Consider the following 22,595-nt stretch of genomic DNA (forward strand, 5'->3'; position numbering starts at 1 on the left):
AAAGGATATCCTTCCAAGCTCATCTTTCCATTCTCAATGTACTATATACATACAGCTTATATCAACAGAGACGTTAAAATTAATTCGTTAGTCTCCTGATGTTTTCAAAGTGTTACAAAGGCTATTTTTGTTTTGCATTCAACCTAGTTACTAAGGTAACATTTAGTGTGCAAAGGACTAGAATTACCATCCAAAGATGCTTTGTCTATTTGTCTGAAAAATGTTGTGCTTTGTGCTATGGAAATTTGGAACATTAGAGTGAGACTGTAATTATCAAGCCAGCTCTCCATGAAAATGATGGTCCTGGGATACAACAAGTAAATGAAATCCACAAATAATCCCAAACCTCTTTTATTGGAAAACCTTTTTACATAGCAGTGCCAACAACTTGCAGAATTGATGGAATGTCCTTTCCCTGTCCAGGGCCTGGTGGAGTTAATAATAAGCAGTGTAATGACCCAAATACAAAGATTTGGAGAGAAGCAGAAAACCAAAGGTTATGGTTTTAATCAACACCTGGAACACAATGGTTATTGCACAGTTTCCTAAATAACCATGTAATGTGAACAAAGCTATTTTAACATTCAACCAAAGGTTTTTAAAGCAGCAATAATAAAATGTCAAAATTATAAACAACAATAACAATAAAAAACAGGCTATATCACATCGGGCCATTGCACTTTACACAAAGCTTAACTTGAGTCAGTGTGGGTGTGAGATGCAGCACCTGGAGTTTGTCATGACACAGTAGACCAGCAGGCAAAGTATCCAAACCAAAAGTACTATCTGAGAAAAAGTCAGAATGTTGTATAGCCCACCGAGTCAGTGTCTAGTTCTTGGGTTTGATTTCTGCTCTGATTATCCGGGGGGAATGAGCCTAATAATGGTGTGCAGTTTTTGTACATAAGGACACATTGAAAGAGTAGTATTTCTGTTTCATTGTGATCATTGTTTCAGTGCATGGGGATACAGAATTAATGATCTCAGTGAGATGCTAGGTTCACTGTATTTCATTCTACATCACAATGTACAGGAGGAATTCCACAGGCTTGCAGCTTTTGTTAGACACTCTTAGGACCGAGAGATAAGAATAAGCCTTCAGGAGAATTTCACTGCCAGAATAGAGTCCAAGGAACTGCATACCATTCAATAGAATGGAGACATATTAAAAAAGATATACTTTCCTGAATGAACATTTGATTAGAAAATGAAAACAATATTTTTAAAAATGTGTTAGCTCCACATGAGACCTTTCTGAGATGGCATCACTCAAAATTTTTCTCACCTCTAGGTCCTGCTGGTGTGGGACTATGAAATACAGTTATCACAAAGGAGGATGCATTCTCTGCTACTTTTCTCTTGATGCAATATTCTAAGGAGGCCTTAGTTTCAAGACCATTTCATGGAGTACTGGCACAGCGAAACGCATTCTTTGGTAGAGTCCCAGCACTGTGGCCAGACTTAGTACCTATATTTATTAACTTTGTGATTTAGGACGCATGAAACTCTTTGAGGGGTAAACTTGATGACACTTACCTTTCAGGTGTGCTTTGAAGTTTCAGGTGAGATGTGCAGTGCATAGCTCAATGCTTGGCACCCAGTGAACACTCTATGTAGGGTCTGGAAAGAAGGATGCAAAATACAGGGGACATATTTTTTATGTTTCTGGTGATGCGTTGGGCCCTGTTGGCAGTGTGATAGCTGGCTGACTGCTGGCCTGCTGCTGCTGCATGGTTAGAGCTTCCTGACACCCTTCAGACTTCTTCCCGTGCACCTATGCTCCTCCCTGCAGCTCCATTAATTCATTTGTGGTTATATTTGCATGAATGATTTATCTTTACGTTTTGATTGAAAGCTTCCCCAAAGGCAGAAAACACACTCTTCATGTTTGTATTTTCCTCACACATAGCACAATGCAGGATGCACATTACATATTCATTTTTTATTTGTTCACTGAATGTATATAAACTGATACCGTTCAATGGGAAATGTCTGGGGCATGACAGCTGGAGCTTCTTGTTTTTGAAATGATGGTGCTTCTGAGCAGAGGAGAGGTGGTTATTTTTAGGTCAATGCCAGGTTAAAAACAACCAAACTAAAACCACATCTTGACACAGTAACTTAGAATAGGGAAACACAGTCTCTATAAGGACCTATAAGTCATTCACTTGGAAATATATTTGGGTTGACCTAGTAATTATGTGAATCAGTGCATTTGTTTTAAGGTGGGACAACAGTTGGTTCTTTGTCACTCTCTGCACTGTTGCTTATTCCAGCAACAGTGAGGACAGGCCCCAGAGTCTCCCAGGTGCCTTCAAACGCTTATTCCCTGGAGAGGATTAATCTCTGACTCTGATTTCAGTCAACCATGTGGATTTGGACCACGGGAGTCGTGTATTTTGAAATGAGTACAAGCATGAAGTGCCTTTGAAGACGTTTTTGAATTCTGTCCAAAGTAGGGTCCTGGAGCACTGGACTGAGTCATGTTTTGTGATAGAGGCATATAAAGTGTAAGCTGGGCTCCCCCAGCCTGCATAGTCCCCTGAGTTGCACACTTGTTTACCCTGTTTGGCACTATTTCATGTGAGTCTGGTAAACAAAACAAAAAAAAATTTTTTTTCATTAACCTTTTTTCAACAAGTCTTTTTTTCCTGGCTTTAGTTTAGTTGAGCTAAATTCAGCTACTTAACAACCCCAGCATGGGGGAAGAAAGCAGTGAACTCAAATCTTATGTAGCCTATCCATATGCTGTGTGTATACTAGATCTTTATATACTTGTCTGTGTATTCTGATTTACCCACTTCATATGCACATAGATCAAAATGTATCAACATTTGTATCATGTAAGTATAAGGTATTGAGTATACCATTACATCTCAAACTTGATTCAAATGTATCTTTTTCAAATGACTATGTTATTTGATATAGAATTAGATGGCACATTAAACTATGGTGCCACTTCCAAGAACTTTAAAGTGCCTTCCTAGTGTCGTATTTCATGATTTTCCTTTTAACTTGGTTTAATATTATAATCCTTATTCAGAAATGAGCTTTTGTGAAAAAAATCAATAATTACCTTTGTCACTATTTACTTAATGAATCCATGGAAAGACTTCATTAAATTATAAATGCCTCATTACTGATATTCTCATAATAGATTTTTGAAATTATGCTGTGAGCCAGTTATTCATTTCAAGTAAGATACAATACAGAGAGATCAGTACATGTCCAGCGAAATGACTGCTGGTTTTGCTAATGCAATATTCATGAGAATTTGCCGAGACAATCACATTTAATCCCAGAGAATAAGAATTTGAAATGAATTCTTTTGAATCGTAATTATCTGTTGGCAAAAAACTTTAGCAAGTTTTATTTTTTATATAATTGAAGTGACTTGCTATCCTGTCAACATGAGAAGGTTATGTTTTGAGAATATTTACAGTTTCTGAATAGAATCATAAATATTGCTCCTATAAATATGTCTGATATAAACATTTTTTGCTTATATACATTTATAATTTATGTGCTTTCAGGTGAATGACCCTTTGACTATCATTTATACTAAAATAGTTTTTCAAGACTTTGATGCATTTTAGGGTAGAGTAGAAAATGCTTGAATTGTTTGACCCTACTCTAATGATACTGAGTTCTATAGTAGTAGTTCTATAGTAGCTAGTTCTATACTAGCTATATATAGTATATATAATGACATTGAGTTCTATAGTAGCTAGCTCTAGAGTTTGAATCTATGAGATATCAAAGATATTATAAGTTAGGGACACAAATCAACATATTCAAGAGGAAATGATTATCCTTTGAAAATCAAAAACTCTCCAAGCATCACTGATTCCCCAGTGTTTCTCAATTATTTATGTAACTATGTTAGAAGAAATAAATCCTATGAAATCTTAGGGTTTCTGTTTATTGATTTGCATGGTGCAGAAATATTAAAGGAACGATGTAAAGGGTCTTATTTCAGAGTTTGGCTCACTCTTTACATTAGCATTACAGTACTTCTACTCACAGAAGCTGGACTTCCTTAATCATTAGGACTCTGCTGAAAATTATTTAGTATTCATATCAAAACAAGCAGGAACCTCTGAGAACTTTTGTCAGTCTGTCCTGATAAGGAATGTGTCTATAATAGAAGAGACCCTAAATCGGTGGGCAACACTAAAGTTAAAAATACCTTTAGGTACTAATTAGGCTGAAAGAGATGTTTCCAAGATTGCAGCAAGAATTTAAATCTCTTCTGTGGGGATATTTCTTTTTGACCCCCATGGAAGTCCAGGGAACGTCTCAACCCTCATTTGGTCCCTCTTGGATAACAAAAAGACATCTGGTCACCTTTGGACATAAGAAAGTAATTTCAGTTCACTCCTTTGCAACAATAAAAATTTACACCTTATTCTCCATGATCCCTGCTTTGACCACTTGCAATGGGAGAGAAAAGGTGTTTTTTTCTTGTTATTTCCTTGACTTTGACTTCTCCTCCTCTTCCTCCTCTTCTGTTATTCCCCCAGAGATAGGACAGGAGACAGGGGAAGACACAAGTGATGGAAATGATCTTCCCTCCCTAATGCAGTAGTAGCCATCCAGCTGCATTTAGCCATGCTTAAAGCTCTTGAGGGATACTTTCTGGAGCGATTTTGATAGATTCTTTAGAGCTCTAAAACACACCATTAGAATTTTTTAAAACTGCAATTCCTTTAAAGTGGGCAAATGAAGGATTCCGGCTTAGGTCTCTGAGTATCACTACAACTCGAGGCTCTTTTATTGAGGTTTCATCACCAGCCAGGCCCATCTCATAAGTGGGATGAACAAACTACAACACGATTGTTTGTTGACTGTCAGTCCATGGTCCCTGAGTAAGGCTCACACATCTCTGTCCTCGCAAACACTGACACACAAGTGGCCCCTGGTGCAGGAATATTTTTTTTTTCTACATCAGGGCATCAGCCAGCCACAGTCTCTCCTCTTGAGGATTTCTTAAGTGCAGTCAAATACCAGTTTGCTAATTACCCTGACTGCTACCAAAGACACCTACCAAAGTTTTTGAGATATTCCGCTAAAGTCTTTCCTTTACACGTGAGATAATGGAAACGTGACCTTCCATCTTGGAGGTATGTGCAAATCACATCACATCCCAACTCTCTCTAAAAGTCTTCTTCTAATTGAGAATCTCCTCTTGGCTTTTCCTACCTTTGTGATAGACTGGAAGGAGGTAATTAACTCAGGGCCTTAAAAGCAGTTCTCACTTTTCCAAGTCTGTCTTAAGTGATCTCATACTTCATTTGGTAAAATTGAAACAGTCTATTTCTTGATTTATTATCTTATCATCTCAAGATCTCAGCTGAAACTGTAACAGAAAAGAATCCATTGTAACATTCCATTACATTCACACATCAGTTTCTAACTATCCATTATAAAAATTTTTAAGCACACATTGATTGATACAGATCTATTAATTTCAAAGTACAATGTAAGGCCCCAAGATGCTCCTCGTGTAGCGGAAGAGATAAACCTGGCTGCAAAGAACAGCTGGATATACCACTCTGCCAACTGCAGCTGTTTAGATGGCTCAATCATCTCAAATTCTGCCTGGCATAATGAGTGACAGCACAGTCAGACTGCCTGGGTTTATATCATAGCAATTTATTTCTAGCTGTGTGACCCCATAAGCCAAGTTACTTCATCACTGTGTGCCTCAATTTGCTCATCTGTAAAATGGAGAAAAGATATTATCTCCATCATGGGACTGTCGGGAGTAAATGTCAGCATCTGTGTGTATGAAGTACTTAGAACACTATATTTGAATTTGTGGCGTTTTCAGGAGAGTCCATATAAGTGAATAGTTCAATGTTAATAGATGCATAAGCTTTTGGTAGATTATTTCCCTGCAGTCTTATTTTTATTTTCCAACATATTTCTCATGGTCCTTACTAATAAATACATATCATTGTGAGTCATTTCATTTCTTTTCTTATACAGATGATAAACAAACAGAAGTCCAGTAGAAGTGGAAATTTTATCCAAAGATTTATGAAGACTTTTTTAGATTTTTGTTTTGGTACAGATCTTTTTGTATGCACTCATTATTTCCTTATTTTAACAGAATTCCTATTTTCTCATTTTCACTAGCTTATTTAATTCAGTATATATATATTTTTAAATATATATATATATATATTTTGACTGGCAGAGTGGACAGAGAGAGAGAGAGAGAAGGGGCTTCCTTTGCCGTTGGTTCACCCTCCAATGGCCGCCGCAGCCGGTGTGCTGCGGCAGGCACATCGCACTGATCCGATGGCAGGAGCCACGTGCTTCTCCTGGTCTCCCATGTGGGTGCAGGGCCCAAGGACCTGGGCCATCCTCCACTGCACTTCCTGGCCACAGCAGAGAGCTGGCCTGGAAGAGGGGCAACCGTGACAGAATCCGGCGCCTCTACCGGGACTAGAACCCGGTGTGCCGGCACCACAGGCGGAGGATTAGCCTAGTGAGCCATGGCGCCGGCCAAAATATATAATTTTTATAATGTATCTCCATGGGAACATTTCATTTATGAGGTATGATGTCATGTTTTAATAAATATGGATATAATGTCAAAAAGAATTATTTTAAAAAATCACATCAGCCAGAAACAACTGACATAAACAAAAAATAAAAACTGCACTAACTTCTTTTAAGGAAGAAATCCTTGTGGACAGTAAGAACACGGTGGGGAATGGGGAAACAAATCTAGGATGTCTACACTCAGGAGATAACAGATGTCACAATAACAAATTTGAATATTTCCCTTCAATTAATGGAGTTCTAGACAATATTTTCTTAAAAGAAGTCTCAGTGTAAGCTGATGCCATACCGTTGCTGCCCGATTCACTGATGGAATCCAGCAAAGGGTGAAAGAACGAGGCCAGAACCTTCAGTTTCTAATATTCTGGTTTTAAATCTCTATAGGACTAGATAGACGCTGTGTCCTTTAGACGCTTCTCCCCCTGTGTTGATCCTCTCAACAGAGGTTTGATGAAAGGTGAGCAGTAGACAGCTTGAGGTTGTGGACTTGACAAGGGCCTGCAGTGCAAGTACTCTGTGCTACTGATTAAGGGCAAATCCACATGCTTTCAAAATCCACTGAGCTCCTGGTAGAGTTGACAGCCCTGCTGTTAGAAAATGCTTCTCGGAGACAGAGGACATAGCATGTGTTTCTTTTTGCCATCTTGTATCATGAAATCCTAAAGTCAATGACAAAAACTTTACACTTAGAATGTTTTGGAATGCTGCTTTGCATTAATCAGAGAAAAGTTTAATTTTTGAAAACCTATCTTTGCTTCACCTTAGTTTAAACATAATCTGAGAATAAGCAAGCCAAATTTCAGTTTTAATAGATCTAATATATCTAGCATATCTCTATTAAGTTATGCAACCTTGAACAAGTCATTGCACCTTCCCGTGTCATAGTTTCATCATCTGTAAAATAAAGAAATTGAGTCTCAGGCTCGTAGCATTTGATGGTTTTGTGAATAATGACTAAGAAACTGCACTCATTAAATACCTATCTGTGCACCCCATCTTCTTTAGAATGATTTTCTGTAGTATGAGCATTTGTCAATTGGCTCTAAACAGACTTCATTGCTCTGATTCACCAGTTATTAAAAGGGAACATTTCAAGTCTCATTTTTCTTGTGAAATGGAAGAGGGGATTGCAGGAGCTGTGTTAAGGGATTCAAAAGGATGTCTTTTAGGCAGGCAGCTGTGTACCTTCTCTCTGGCAGCCTCTGGGAAGAAAGCAGCTCAATTCCCTTGACAGTGTTTATTTTAGAATATCAATTATCCATGAAAGAGATGGGTCAGATTTACCCAAATGTCAAGAATCTTGCTTCTACTATATGGTGATTTTTCAGAAGTAAAACTGGAGGAAAGCAGCTGTTGTCCAAGGCATGTTCTTGAGCAATAGCTTGTTTGTAATTCTTATTAAATGCTGACAGATTAATACAACTCATTTCTTTTTCCTCTCTTCTAGCACCAAGGAAAAATTGGAGTTAAGTTTAATGTTGGGACAGATGACATCGCCATTGAAGAGTCCAATGCAATCATTAATGATGGGAAATACCATGTAGTCCGTTTCACGAGGAGTGGTGGCAATGCCACGTTACAGGTGGACAGCTGGCCAGTGATTGAGCGCTATCCTGCAGGTAAGCAAGTGAATGTGTATCTGGGGAAGATTTTATGGAAAAAAAAAAAAAAAAAAAAAAAAACAGGAAAAAACAGAGCACTGTTTTGCGTCCGTTTCACCAAAATGTGGTTTTCTGCAAACCATCAAGTGTTTATTGGACTCTAGAGTCATTTGAATGTAATGCTCTCCTAAACTGTTCTGGCTATGGTATACAAATGGCATTTTACAGGAAAACTTGAAGGCACACATTGTCGTTTGCAAAATTCAGGACATCCTTGAAACCAGAAAAATGCACACAAAAAAAGGCGCACCATGTCAAAGATCTTTTTACTGGCTCCTTGTATTTGAATGAAGGAAAGGCTTTGTCAAAAGTAACAAAGTTAAACTTTAAAATTAAGGGAGGGTTTAGTACAAGGCTTTTTTCCAAACAATAAGAAAATAAGATTAAATTTTTGATGGCAGTGCACACCTGAAACACTGGAAAGGTTTACAAGCCCATGTACAAGCAGAGGAATAGTGAAGGAAAATAGTGCATTAGCAGTAATAAAATGATATATGGAAAATGACTTATTTCCCCCTTTTTGTAACCATGGAGTTTCATGAAGATTCTTGGATGCAAGTGTTTAAGTCTGTGAAATGAATGTCAACTACTTTGATAAAGTAAAAATGACCTTGTTCATCGCTGATTAGCTTTTTCAGTACTGTGCTATTGAAACAATTGTGGTAGTTAAGAAATATGAACCAGTGTTGCTTGCAATTCATGTATTTTCAACTATAAACCACATATATTATTTTCAAGTAAAATATAAGTTTAAAGCATAGATATAATAAAAGCAATTATTACATCCTCTAGAATTTAGCGTGGAATAGGTTATTAAAAGTGTCAGTCTCTTTTCTTTTCTCCTTTTAGATGCAACTATGTTTTTTGTACAACACACACATTAGAACCCAATACAAAGAAAATGTATGAAATACATTTTCATTTTGATCAAGAAAAATGGTAACCAATATTTATGTAAACTCCTGTACTGGAATTATTTCTGGAAGGAGAGAATTGGTGAAATAACTGGTTTATTAAATAAAACTCTAATACTGAGTCACTGTTAAGGAATGAAATGTCTAGGAAGCCTTTCTGGACCTTTTTTTTTTTTCATTTTCAATTAGCTTTATATATAGAAGATCAATTTAGTATATATTAAGTAAAGACTTCAATAGTATGCACCACACAGAACATAAAGTGTAAAGTACTGTTTCAGTAGTAGTTATAGCATTAATTCACATTGGACAACACATTAAGGACAGAGATCCCACATGAGGAGTAAGTACACAGTGACTCCTGTTGTTGACTTAACAGATTGACACTCTTGTTTATGGCGTTTCTGGACCTTTCTTATTTAGAAAATTCTTTATCTTCAAGCCCCTGTTCAAAGTTATTCTACAAGCCTAGTGTCCTGCAAATAATTGTTGAATAAAATATAATTATTGCAATATGATAAAATCCAGGCAGCAAGCACATTAATATGCCAATGCCTGTTATAATATTGGCAAATGGTAGGCACTCAACAAATATTTGCAGAAGTGATGTCCTGGGGATTTTATAATTTTAAACTACAATTAGGTGAACATAGTCCTTCTATTACAATCTTTAATAAGATGAAGAACTTGAAGATCTGGAAGGAAGCAATTTAAATATACATGCAGTGTTCACTCTTGCTAATCACTTACTACATTCCTTGAAATGCTAGAATAGATATACTTTCAAAAACAATAACTACAATGTAATTTTCCTGAAATCTGGGTTGGTCAGTACTGATCTGTGGAGGATACTAGAAAGATACAAAGTAGGGGCAAGGGTAGGCCTCACCAGTAGGGTGTTGTCATCTGTGAACAGTGGACCTGAAGACATAAACTGAGTCCTGTTATTTTTACAGTGTGGCAATTAAGTCTTGAAGATGAGCTTTCTTTCAACAGTTAATCGTCTAAAACTATCTTTTGGAACTTTTACTTCTAATCAGCAGTTTACAATCTAATATTTGTAAAAACTCTGTTTTAGAGGCTATTATTAGTTAACTATGGGGCAGTGGTGGTGAAGTCCCATGATTCAATTAATCTGGGAAATTCTAAACTAAGTTAAAAAATCTGTGCTGGCGATTTATTTTATTAATGTGCATGATACATTTCTAAAAGGAAACTATAGTGTATATTTTTCAAGCACAGATGATCAATATGAAGTTTTCTAATACATCAATGTTTTTAGCTATTTCATCCTTTTAAGAATGTCTGTGTTTTGGCCGGCGCCGTGGCTCACTAGGCTAATCCTCCACCTTGCAGCGCCAGCACACCGGGTTCTAGTCCCAGTCAGGGCACCGGATTCTGTCACGGTTGCCCTTCTTCCAGGCCAGCTCTCTGCTGTGGCCAGGGAGTACAGTGGAGGATGGCCCAAGTGCTTGGGCCCTGCACCCCATGGGAGACCAGGAGAAGTACCTGGCTCCTGCCATCGGATCAGCGCGGTGCACCGGCCACAGCGCGCCGGCCACGGTGGCCATTGGAGGGTGAACCAATGGCAAAAGGAAGACCCTTCTCTCTGTCTCTCTCACTGTCCACTCTGCCTGTCAAAAAAAAAAAAAAAGAAAAAGAAAAAAGGAACCTCAGATGGCAACACTGCGGTAAGGGAACATATTAAAAAAATAATGTCTGTGTTTCAGAGTGATTATTAATATTTTAAATGTATATATACCAGATAGTTTGTACTGGATATAATTTTAAAAAGATATAGTTTCTGTCTTCTTGTGACAATCTGTTGTCCAGTTTGAATCCTGTTAACTGAAATTGGGGAAGTGGTAATTAAATCAAAAAGTATTTGCAGGTTTTTCTGAATTAATAATAGTTTAGAACAAATGTCATATTTACCAATTATATAAATGCTCAGAATAAGAAACAATGCAAACTATATTTAAAAATCAAGGATTGGCATTCTGTCACAGTGGATTAAGCCGCCATGTTCAATGCCAGCATCCCATATGAGTACTGGTTCTAGTCCCAGCTGCTCCACTTCTGATCCAGCTCCCTGCTGACATGTGTCTGGGAAAGCAGCAGAAGATGGCCCAAGTACTTGGGCCCTTGCCACTCATAAGGGAGACCTAGATTAAGTTCCAGGCTCTTGGCTTTGGTCTGGCCCAGCCCGGGCCATTTTAGGCATTTCGTGAGTGAACCAGTGCCTGAAGTTTTTGCTCCTTCTCCCCACTTTCTCTCTCTTTTCCCCTCTTTCTCTGTAACTCTTCCTTTTAATAGATAAATCTTTAAAAATTTAAGAAAAATCAGAAGCTGGACAGTATCTTAAAAATAAAGATCTTTAGAAATGGTTTAGAGTCAACCTTTAATATTTAGTCAAAGATTCTGAGTGCCCACTAAGAAGTATTTTAGATAATCTTAATAAGTCAAGAGTGAGCAAAGTAGCATTTATTTAAAGGATACATGCCAGGGAAAAACACACTGAAAAAAACAGAATTTTTATGAGGAATTCCAAAATATGCATCATAAACAAGTTAATGATCAATATATAAGGAAACTAAGGGAATCATCGTTGGTGTCATCAGATATTTTATTAATCACCAGTTGCATGTGTTTGTCAGTGTAATGCTGAGGGAGGGATTAACCCAAGAGAATTTCAAATGCTTTCCTCTTGAATTTCATCTGCAGCAGTGCCATAAAGGTTGAACACAAATTATCCAAGTGGGTATGTTTTCTACATTTAAGGTTTTAGAACAAAGTGATTTTAAATATGAGCTCAAAGCAAAGTTAGTATATGTCTTTTATATCAGTTTGTGGTATGGCTATTTTTGTTTTTAATACAATGGTTATTATTCATTAGAAAAGCAGTTAGACCAATGCATTTACCACCGAATCCTATAATCAAAGAAGCAGGAACCAACAGACTATATTTGGTTCCTTTTAAAGTGCCTGCCCTGCAAAATACAGGTAATAAGCATTGAAATTAGTAATTAACTATAGCACTTAACCTTCCATTAGGGGGTTTTGTGGTAAGTGCTTTTATATGAAGCAATTCATCTGGTAGCGACACTATACCTTTAATGAAAAGCACCTAATGCATTGACCAGTAGTAGTACCCTATAATTGTCTGGAAGGCTTTCATAGTGAAACTAATTAGAAGAGATAGATTTTATGCTATTTTAAGTATAGGAAATATTCCCAGAACTCAACAATTCACAGTTTAGAATAAATATTGAATTTTATGAACAGCAGTCCTACTTTTCATTATTTTCTGTGCATGCAACAAAGTACAGAAGTAATGTTTTGCAACCCATTTAAAGTTGAGAAACCCATTTCTTGGTGTAACCAGTTAAAGCTGTTGAGTATAATGCATCATTAATTTCTGATTTGTCCCTAATTATAGTTATGTGACAAAATTTTCCTTCTCAACAAAATAGACCTCCTCCTCTCTTAACATTAATCTATAAAATCTAACATCATCTTGCTTGCCTGACTCCAGATTGCTGCAAATAAATCAGCTACCTTTGAAGATTAACCTTCGAATCCACTCGCCTACCATATCATGCCAAAATATGTCTTTTTTCTGTCTATCATTTTATTCCCCAGTTAACATTATATCAATAATTAGTTAAAGGAGGTGTACTATATTAAAGGAACATACTGGTTTACAGTCTGGTTAAGAGATAAGTGAAAAATATTCCCAATTAAGACTATGCCACCTGGGCAAAATACAAAAGTTATATTGTATTTTGCTAAGAACAAGATGTACCAAAAATGGAAAACAGATTCCAAGGAAAAAGATTATTTTGGATTGAGTGGTACAATAAGAGTATAAAGAAAGTAGAAGCCTCGATTTGGGTCTTTCTAACCAGTATTCATTTGGGTAGGATTAGCAGGAAGAAACAGAGGCAGAGAAAGTATTTAAGAGGCTTTTAAGCAGTCTATGTGTTAACAGATAAAGGGCTAAAGTAGGATGTGAGAAAATCAAGTCGATGGATGCAGAGTACCTGATAAGGGCTGAATAAAGGAAGAAACATTTTCACCTTATTAAACTCTCTTTCCCTTGTCTTTCCCAATTTTTGTCTATGTCTCTCCCTCTTTACCATTAGTTATTCAAAGTTCCAGTGCTGTGGTATGTCACCAGTTGGCACTAAGTACCAAAGAAATGGAAGTCTGTGATTGTAATCATTGGGAAAGTGAAAGCATGGATTTTACTTTCTTAGATATTAGTCTGGGAAAACAGAAGGATTCAGAATACCTTCCAATATCAAATAAGATGTATTTACTGTCAAGTTAGTAGTAGAGAGTTTAATTGCTGTTATAGTTTAAAGAGAGGAGAAAATGGAGGTCTGGAATGATGTGACATGAAAGATCCTTTAGAGAAGAGACTTGAAAGGGAGGAATATTCAGGGAAGACCTCCATATAGACAGTGTAAATATTTTTTGCATGACCATGCAATTTAGCTGGAAGATCTTATGGGTATTAGCTCTAAATTAATGGGTTTTTGTTTGTTTAACTCTAAATCTTATCTGTTTTTAATCAAGGAAAGTTAGTAAAATATTTCAGGTCTTAGGAAACCATACTGATCACTGCCCTTTAAAGTCTACACCTTTTGACTGGATTAATTGATTGGTTTATTATATTTGAATTTTATTTGAGAGGCAGAGAAACAGAGAGCAGCAAATAGAAGGGACAGCTCCAATCTTCTGTTTCACTCCCCAAATGCCGAAGTGAAGTCTGAAGCCGGATACTGGGAATGCTATCCAGCTCCTCCACATGGGTGGCAAGAACCCAATTACTCGAGCAATCATTGGTGCCTCTCAGTAAGTGCATTAGCAGAAAGCCAGATTCAGCAGCCAGAGCCACGTGCCACTACGTGGAACACAGGTGTCAACTTGTCTCAATCACGAAGCTAAAAGTCTGGCCCTGATTTATCACATACTATTACATACTTAAGCCAATCTATTAGAGTTTCCTATATTACCAAAGGATTGGTTGATTTGATGCTTTATGTTTTAGATTTATGTTTAACCTAACATTTACTCTGTAACATAATTTAGAAAATCTCCCTTACCTACAAACTTTGAAAGAGGTGAGGAACTTCAAAATTTTTCTACAAATGGAGACTTGGAAAAACCAGTTGATTTACTCGAGATCACTAGTTAGTGGCAGGATAAAAACTACATTAGGAGATACATGTCTATAGACTGTGCACTCTCTTTTATACTGTCTGAGACACAGAAACTGCAATGACGGGAGATCATTGGATATGCCCTGCAACTTAGCATGGTACATTTTTCCTTACTAAATGTTTGACTTACATGTGTGGTCATAACTGTATCTTTGACCAGGTCACAGCCTGCTATTTTAATGACATCATTGTTGTATGACATCACACATACAACTATTTTGTATTAAAAAATAACATGGAATAAAAAATTTTTTATCAAAGCCATTATTATTTTCTCTAAATTTGTTTTTAAAATATTTATTAATTTGAGAGGCAGAGGGAGAGACAGAAACAGACATACACGGAGAGGGAGAGAGAGAGAGAATCTTCCAGATTTTGACTCAACTGACCAAATACCTGCAACAGCTAGGCCTAAGCCAGACTGAGTCTAGGAGCGAAGAACTTCATCCTGGTCTTCCATGTGGGAGTTGGACCATCTTCTGCTGCCTTTCCAGGCATATTAGCGGGAAGCTGGACTGGAAGCAGAGGAGTCAGGACCCAAATTGGCACTCCCATAAGGGATACTGGTATTGCGAGCAGTAGCTTAACCCTCTGAGCCACAACGCCAGCCCCTTTCACTAAATTCTTCCATAGATCATATTTGTTATTAGGCAGTGGTTATTTTTTAAGTTCACTTGAGAAATTTTTTGGCAAACCAAGTAACTAATTATGGACCATTAAAATTAGAAGACTCAAGTATTATTTGAGAGAAAAATCTCCATCTCAAGTCATCCATGTTCTATTTAAATGTATAGCTATAGAAAATGTTGGAATAAATTCCATTTTCTTCCTACAAAGGTAAAATAGTGAAAATATAACTCTCTTCTGGAACCTGATAAATTATACAGAAGGTTTGATTCATTCTTTAAGTAAATTACCACTTTTAAGTAAATTTCAACAAGACATACTAATCAAGACTTGATAATACTAAGTACTTAATAACTGTTCACTAAATTAAGTTTGTTAAACTTCCATGTCAAAACATTATCTTTTGAAAGTGGTTTTTAACCAAAATAACTTATATTTCTTAATGAGTAATTATTTTTGGTGATTAATCTGATCATAAAATAAACAGTGTATGTCATTGTAATAATTAGAAAAAAAAAGGAATAAGAAAGGAAGGAGGTAGAAAGTATCACTGTGCCCCTAAATCTGAGTATATTAAATACATGAATTTTGTTTACCTAATGTAAATACATTTGTATAAAAATATTTCAGTAAAAACATGTTTGACTTCCATTTCACATGTCTATTAATCCAAATTTTCCATGGTAGAGCTTACATATTCTTAGAAATATGAAGCTTCAAGTACACAACTGAGTTAGAACAAGTGGTTAACAGTGATTTCTTGTGCCAGCTATCTTCTGTTATGGTGCTCAATTTTGTTGGGACTTTGGGGGCTATTTTTAATGATGAAGTATAATCAGCTTTTTATTCAGCAGTCTATTAAAAACATCTGCTGAAAATTCTCACCTTTATTATAGAGAAATTGTATCTAAGGAGATGGGAAGAAATGATATATACTCCTTTCTGACAAAAGAAAGAGGAAGTTCTTCTGATGGACTACTGGACTTTGCACATACACATATGGTGCATACATATATTCATCGCTTCTCAGCCTTTTGGCCAAGATTAAGTACATGTGCATATTTTCTCAGAGATTATGCTTCATAGTATAGGAGGAGCATAGGATATTTGATCAGCAGGCTGAACTGGATCATTTCATAGCACAGTCTTACAGTTGAGCTATCAGATGCCATTTTTGTTTCATTCTTGCTATCTGTGTATAGGAATGTTTTTCATGAGCGTTACTTGGCGAGTTTCTCACAGGCCGTATTACTCATCATCTATGAGTTAAGATAATTCTGAAAGGCTCAGTTTCACTCTAGCAGGCCATTGCTTACTGTTTTCAGATCCTGCTCATTCTTTTCCACAGAAAAATATATTATTAAGTGCTTATTACTGAAAACCAAAAATAATCTGAAAAAGCCTTGTGTAGAAGGCAAAAATTACCTACCTGTCTTTAATTTGGAACTTTAATATAGGTCAGTCTTCCTGAACCTCCTTTAAATATCTGCCATTGTAATAATCCAATAAAGCAGGAAAAATGTTCTTCAGAAAAATGCATGCAAATCTCTACCTATCCACAAATTATGCATATTATTTTTAGAAGTTTCTGCACAATATACATAGGCCCATTTTCTTAGGATTCAGAACCTCTTCTCTCAGTGATATTTGAGAATGTTGAGATTTTAGAAAAGAAAAGTAAACTCTATTTAATGAACATATGAGGAGGAGGAACCTATTCTCTCCCTCTCCCCACCCCCGTGACCTGTATCTCCAGTAAAATGCAGCTACCCTTTATTAACCTTCTAATAATTCTTCAAACCACTGATACAGCCTTCTGGCTGTAGTCTTAGTAGCACAAATTCTTTTTCTTTAGTAGAATAAGCCCATCTTTTGTACTTCTTATTTAGGAAAATTGTTCTCTCAAACTTATTATAAGAATGCCATTATCCTTCTAATAAATACATTTTGAGCACTGATATTGTGCTTAATATTATTATAGCATTAGTGCAGGCATAACAAATTTCCTTAAAACTAAAGCCTGTTGTGAGATGGACTCATTTGAGTGACTCTGTCAGTAAGTGGAGGACTGTGAAGTTTGATAATGAAATATCAGTGTCCCATATTTTCAAGACAAACTGATTATTAATCTATAATCTTTGGAAACTATTAAATTTTTATGATGATGAGTATGTTAAAGAAGTCTTTTGCATCTATACAGGAAACTTTAGAAATCATTGAAGAATTCTCTTACATAATTTTTACATTTACCTCACCATTACTCTTATTCTTTATAGTTCAATGTTCTACACATGATCCAGTTTGGGAGAAGATTGACAATCCATTCCTGCCTTTGCACCAAAAAGGAAAAAAATTCCCTGATATAAAAGTTAAATTAATTGATTTAAGAGAATATGAGTACAGAAGAAGATCACATTCAAGGTCCTGATTGTAAACTACCTCAAATATGACAAATAGTATACCTAGGGCATTCTTCACAGTTCACCATTTTTAAAACAATCTATCGAGGACAGATGTCAACAATCATTCACTATGAAAGGCCAGATAGTAAATTTACATTTTTTTTTTTTTGCTTTGGTGACCACATTATCTGTCACAAGTACTTACATGTGCTATCATATTTCAAAAGCAGCTGGAGACAGTGAGTAAATGAATGAGTGTGTCTATGTTCCAATAATTCTTTATTTACAAAAGTAGATGGGGGCCACATTCAATTGGAAAGCCACACATTATTCATGCCTAGTAGAGAGGCGTGACTGAACAGCACAGAAACCCATCTGGAAAAACTCCTAGTGGATAGAATTGTACCAGCTTGAGCGAAAAACAGAAATAGCATTGCATTATAACCCTAAGAATAAACGCATACTGATAAAAATGTAGCTGGTGTCCTGAGTTTTGGTGCAGTGGATTGAGGTGCCACCTGTCATGCACTCAACTAGTTGAGTGTCAGCTGCAGTTCTGGCTGTTCCAGTTCTGATCCAGCTCTCTGTCTGTAACTCTACCTTTCAAATAAATGAATAAAATTAAAAAAAAAAATTGGATAGGTAGATACATAGGTAGAAAGTTAAAAGGGGAGCAGAAACATTACATATTTAAAGGAGGATGTGGAAGAATTATAGTTAATAAATATAAAAGAATGAAAGGAATAGAAAATCAGTGTTAGAAGTCCAAGGTAATAATTTTAAAAATCAAGATTCACCAATAGATGATAGAATTAGTGGTTAAGAGTTTGAGTAGAAATAAATAATGTATATTGCCTAAAAGAATCTCTTCCAAGGAGAAATAGAAACCTATGCAGAGCAACTCAGTGGATCACCTTAAATAGATGATTAGGTTAAATGTAACCTGTGAGAACAGACATCAACTTCAGGTACTTCCAGACATGATGCACTGAACGAGGCTCTTTACTTATTTGGTGTTCTGGTACTCTCAACAAAAATCATAACAAATACAAATTGAGGGATATTTTATACAATAACTGATCAGTACTCTTCATAGTATTAACTAACTACATGAATGACAAAGACAGAGCTGGAGGAACTGTGGAGACATGACAATTTAAAGCTGTGTGGTGTCTGGATTAGGTACTGGATTAGATTAGAAAAAGGACATAGGTAAAAAGCTGGCAAAACCAAATAAAGTCAGTGCTTTAGTTAATTTTGTTAATCATTTTGAGTTTTGAAAATTGCCTACTGGTTATTTTAGCAATCTTGTTTTGAGAATTGCCCAGTGATTACTTACATTATCAAAGGAAGGAAGTGGATAAAAGTAATGTAGAACTCTCATGAATTACCTTTAGAAAAGTGTATTTTTTTCTTATTTTTTTAAAGATTTATTTATTTATCTGGAAGTCAAGTTACACAGAGAGAGAAGGAGATGCAGATAGAGAGCGGAGCTCATCTGAAGTCAGGAACCAGGAGCTTCTTCCAGGTCTCCTGTGTGGGTGCAGCGGCCCAAGGACTTGGGCCATCTTCTGCTTTCCCAGGTCGTAGCAAAGAGCTGTATTGGAAGTGAAGCAGCCAGGACTTGAACCGGCACCCATATGGGATGCTGGCAATGTAGGAGGCGGCTTTACCCACTACGCCACAGCACTGGCCCCCAAAGTGTATTTTTTTCAAAACAAAAAGTTTAAAATGTTTTCCACCTAAAAATGTTGTGTTCAATTCTATATACATCTATCCCCAAAATAATAAATTTTGTGTTTTTGTGGAACTTATAAGTCAGATGTATTTGTTTTTATTTTAAAGATTTTTTATTTATTTATTTGACAGGTAGAGTTACAGACAGTGAGAGGGAGAGACAGAAAGAAAGGTCTTCCTGCCCTTGGTTCACTCCCCAAATGGCCGCCAAGGTCAGAGCTGCACCGATCTGAAGCCAGGAGCCAGGTGCTTTTTCCAATCTCCCACACAGTTGCAGGGGCCCAAGGACTTGGGCCAATTTCTATTGCTTTATCAGGCCAGAGCAGAGAGCTGGACTGGAAGAGGAGCAGCCAGGACTAGAACCGGCACCCATATCGGATGCCAGCGCCAAAGGCAGAGGATTAACCCACTGCGCCACGGCACCGGCCCCATGTCAGATGTATTTGTTGTGAAGAATACACATGTTGGAATGTTCATGTGATTATCAGAATAAGAACATTTCTCCCTAAGGACTGTAAACCTCATTTCTAAGGTGTACTTAATCTAATGTTGTAGTTGGGTCTTAATTAAGACAGAATGACATAGTAAATGTGAAAAACATTTGAAGTATGAAGCCTTTAACTAGGTCACATAATAAAATTTAAACTATGATGATGAATATTTTGTGTCAAATTTAGCCTCATGAGTAGAATATTTCCCAAAGACAGACTTTGATCTTAAACATTTTAAAGGCTGTTTTGTGTTTAGCATTATGAATTTGATTGCATTAAAAACATCTGAATTCCCCACACCTTGGAAGCTTGAGACTGACTTTTCTCATGTTAACTTTTATTGAAGTAATTTGTCATCTTGGACATATTATCTATATTGGTGGCCTAAAAACTTAAAATGTCCATTGAGAATCTAAAAGAGAATATACCAAACATTAGTCTGTCTAGATATTACTATATGCATTTCCCAGAAAGTATTTTAGCTGGATTTATGAGATATAAAACTACACAGAATAGAGGAATATTTAGCTTCATTTTTCTAAATAGTGTCAACTAATTGATAACATACATAATAATTTTTCAGGGTCACCTTTACTAAAGCATTTTAAAAGTCCAACTAGAGCCTTCAGTCCTATCATTTATTATTTTTATTGCTTAGCTTGGCAGAGAGCTTGGATGAAGGTGCAGTTTATGGTTAGAGGAGAAACAAACAAGAAGAAGCTTTTTTAAATGCGAAGGTTTGCTTTGCTGAAAAGAGGGCAAAATGGTCAAAATCAGAGTTGGAAGCAGAGCAGGGGATAATTAGAGGAGGCCTGTGCTTTATGGAAATGGAGTTCAAATAGGAGGTTATATCCATCAGATTGATTCCATAAATGAAATTTGTGAAGAGGTAACAGGGTTCACCTACAATACCAGACATTCCCAGGGCCTTTTAAATTCCTGTCTGTGGTAGAATCTAGTATCTTCAACAGTGAGTCAGATGTGCTTTCATTGCTAGACACTACTATTGGCCGCTGTGCTAGTTATTTTATGTGAATTATTTCATTAACACTCAAGATCTTTATAAAGAAGCTAACTGTATCTTCTTTTGGTGATTAAGTAAGCACAGCCAGCTTGGGCTACTTGCTAGTGTCATATCTCAAAACGCTCAGGAGCGTTTCGGAACACTGTCTACACAGTTTGGTCTTATTTCCTCTAAGAAATGATTTACAAAATTTTATTCTTGGTCCCCACAACTTTGAGCAATCCCTGGACCTTTGTTAGGTGAGGTCCTCATAGCAATGAGCATTATGTTTTCTCCCATCCAAGTACTAACCAGGCCCGACCCTGCTTAGCTTCTGAGATCAGACGAGATCGGGCACGTTCAGGGTGGTATGGTCGTAGATAGGCATCACGTTTTCTGTGGGTCTCTGAGGACCACTCATGGGTCCCTTGGCTCTGTGACCTACTCATAACAATTGCCTCCTCTCCGCTGGTTATGGTCGTTCTTAGAAGCGAGTGTCGAGCCTGATTGGTATACTGCTCTTAAACACTGATATTGGTGTAAGACATAGAGACCACACATCAAATCACCAAAATTCAGACACGCTGTGGACTTACTGCAAGATTAAATGTAGAATATAGGAAGGTTAAGAGAGAATGCTCAAGAGTCAGAGTTCCTGGGTTCAAGTCTAAATTCAAACATTCATTAGATGTGTGACCAAGGCCACATTCCTTAGTTTCTTTGCACTTGAACTTCTTGATTTGTAAAATGGGAATAACAGTATCTACCTTGTAGAGTTTTGTTAGAAGGTTATGAGTTATTAGTTTCAGAGCCATCAGTAATAGGTAAAAACTTGGTAAATAGTTTTTCCACCTTGCAATTGCAGTAGGCATTTGTTTCCTTATAAATTAGTAGGTACAATGGTCCCTTCAGTCAGCGATTTTGCTTTCTGATATTTCACTTCTCAGGGTCAACCATGGTCTGAAAGTACTAGATGGAAAGTTCCAGAAATAAACAATTCATGAGGCTTAAGTTTTGTGCTATTTTGAGTAATAAGATGAGGTTTCACCATTCTGCTCCATCGTGTTCTGAACATGAATCATTCCTTTGTCCTTCATGTCCAAATTGTATATGCTACCTACCCATTCTTTAGTCACTTAAAAGTTGTCTCAATTATTCAGATCCGTTCATACATATGGAGATAAACCTTTATGAAAACCTCAGTTTGTTCTTTTTGACATGTAATTGCTGTATCCACTTATGCCATTCCCAAACCCACAGTCAGAACACCACAGATACATAGCTAGGAAGGACACAGTTTAGGCCATATGAGTGGCATAGAAAATATGTTCTGTAAACATTTAAGGAAAAACGTGGTGTAATCAAATGAACCTTATGGAAGTAGTGAACCACAGGCGGCTGTGGGAGAATGTTTTGTATTTTAATGAATGAGCATTAAAGAGACAATGCCAACTGGTAGATGTGTCAGTGTGTATAGTTACACAGCTTGAGTGCTGTATCAATTTACAATCAAAAGGATGAGTAGAGACTAAAATCCAGCCTGTGCTTGGGTCACGCAGGTACAGGAGATGTCCCCTAAAGGGCTAGCTGTCTTTTCCTTCTCAACAAGTACATTCCACTTTCTAGGACTTTTGCCTTCAGTTATATCCATCCAGGGAGTTTCCTTTTTCAGATCCTTACAATCATACCCAGTAATTAAGAGACCATAAAAATTATCATTCAAATAGGCACAATTCTAAGAGAGAACAGAAGCACTATTCATGGTTACTGCTGTATAAATGATTGCCCCAGGCAAGCTAGAACATTTCTCTCCTTACCTGTAAGATGCCAGACTTCTGGTGGAACTCAGACAGACTGAAATCAACTGAAGTTATTATGCTCCTGTCGAAATGGGGTAACTAAAGTTATTAATTACAAGGTGAACTCAGAAGAATAATTTTAATCAAATTTAAAATCTTT

General features: G+C 36.7%; 1 protein-coding gene across 29 annotated transcripts in view; it reads left to right on the forward strand.

Moving 5' to 3' along the window:
- NRXN1 (neurexin 1) overlaps nt 1-22,595 on the forward strand; it is a 1,235,416-nt gene that overhangs the window by 1,042,510 nt on the left and 170,311 nt on the right. For all 29 annotated transcript variants that reach the window (XM_089327671.1, XM_089327664.1, XM_051842899.3 and 26 more), the window contains one exon: nt 8,021-8,192. In XM_089327671.1, the coding sequence (XP_089183797.1) occupies nt 8,021-8,192 (172 nt within the window). The remainder of the gene's footprint in view (nt 1-8,020; nt 8,193-22,595) is intronic.

This window comes from Oryctolagus cuniculus, chromosome 2 (assembly GCF_051225735.1).
Source record: "Oryctolagus cuniculus isolate XC-2025 breed Fujian yellow rabbit chromosome 2, ASM5122573v1, whole genome shotgun sequence".
Taxonomy (NCBI): Eukaryota; Metazoa; Chordata; class Mammalia; order Lagomorpha; family Leporidae; genus Oryctolagus; species Oryctolagus cuniculus.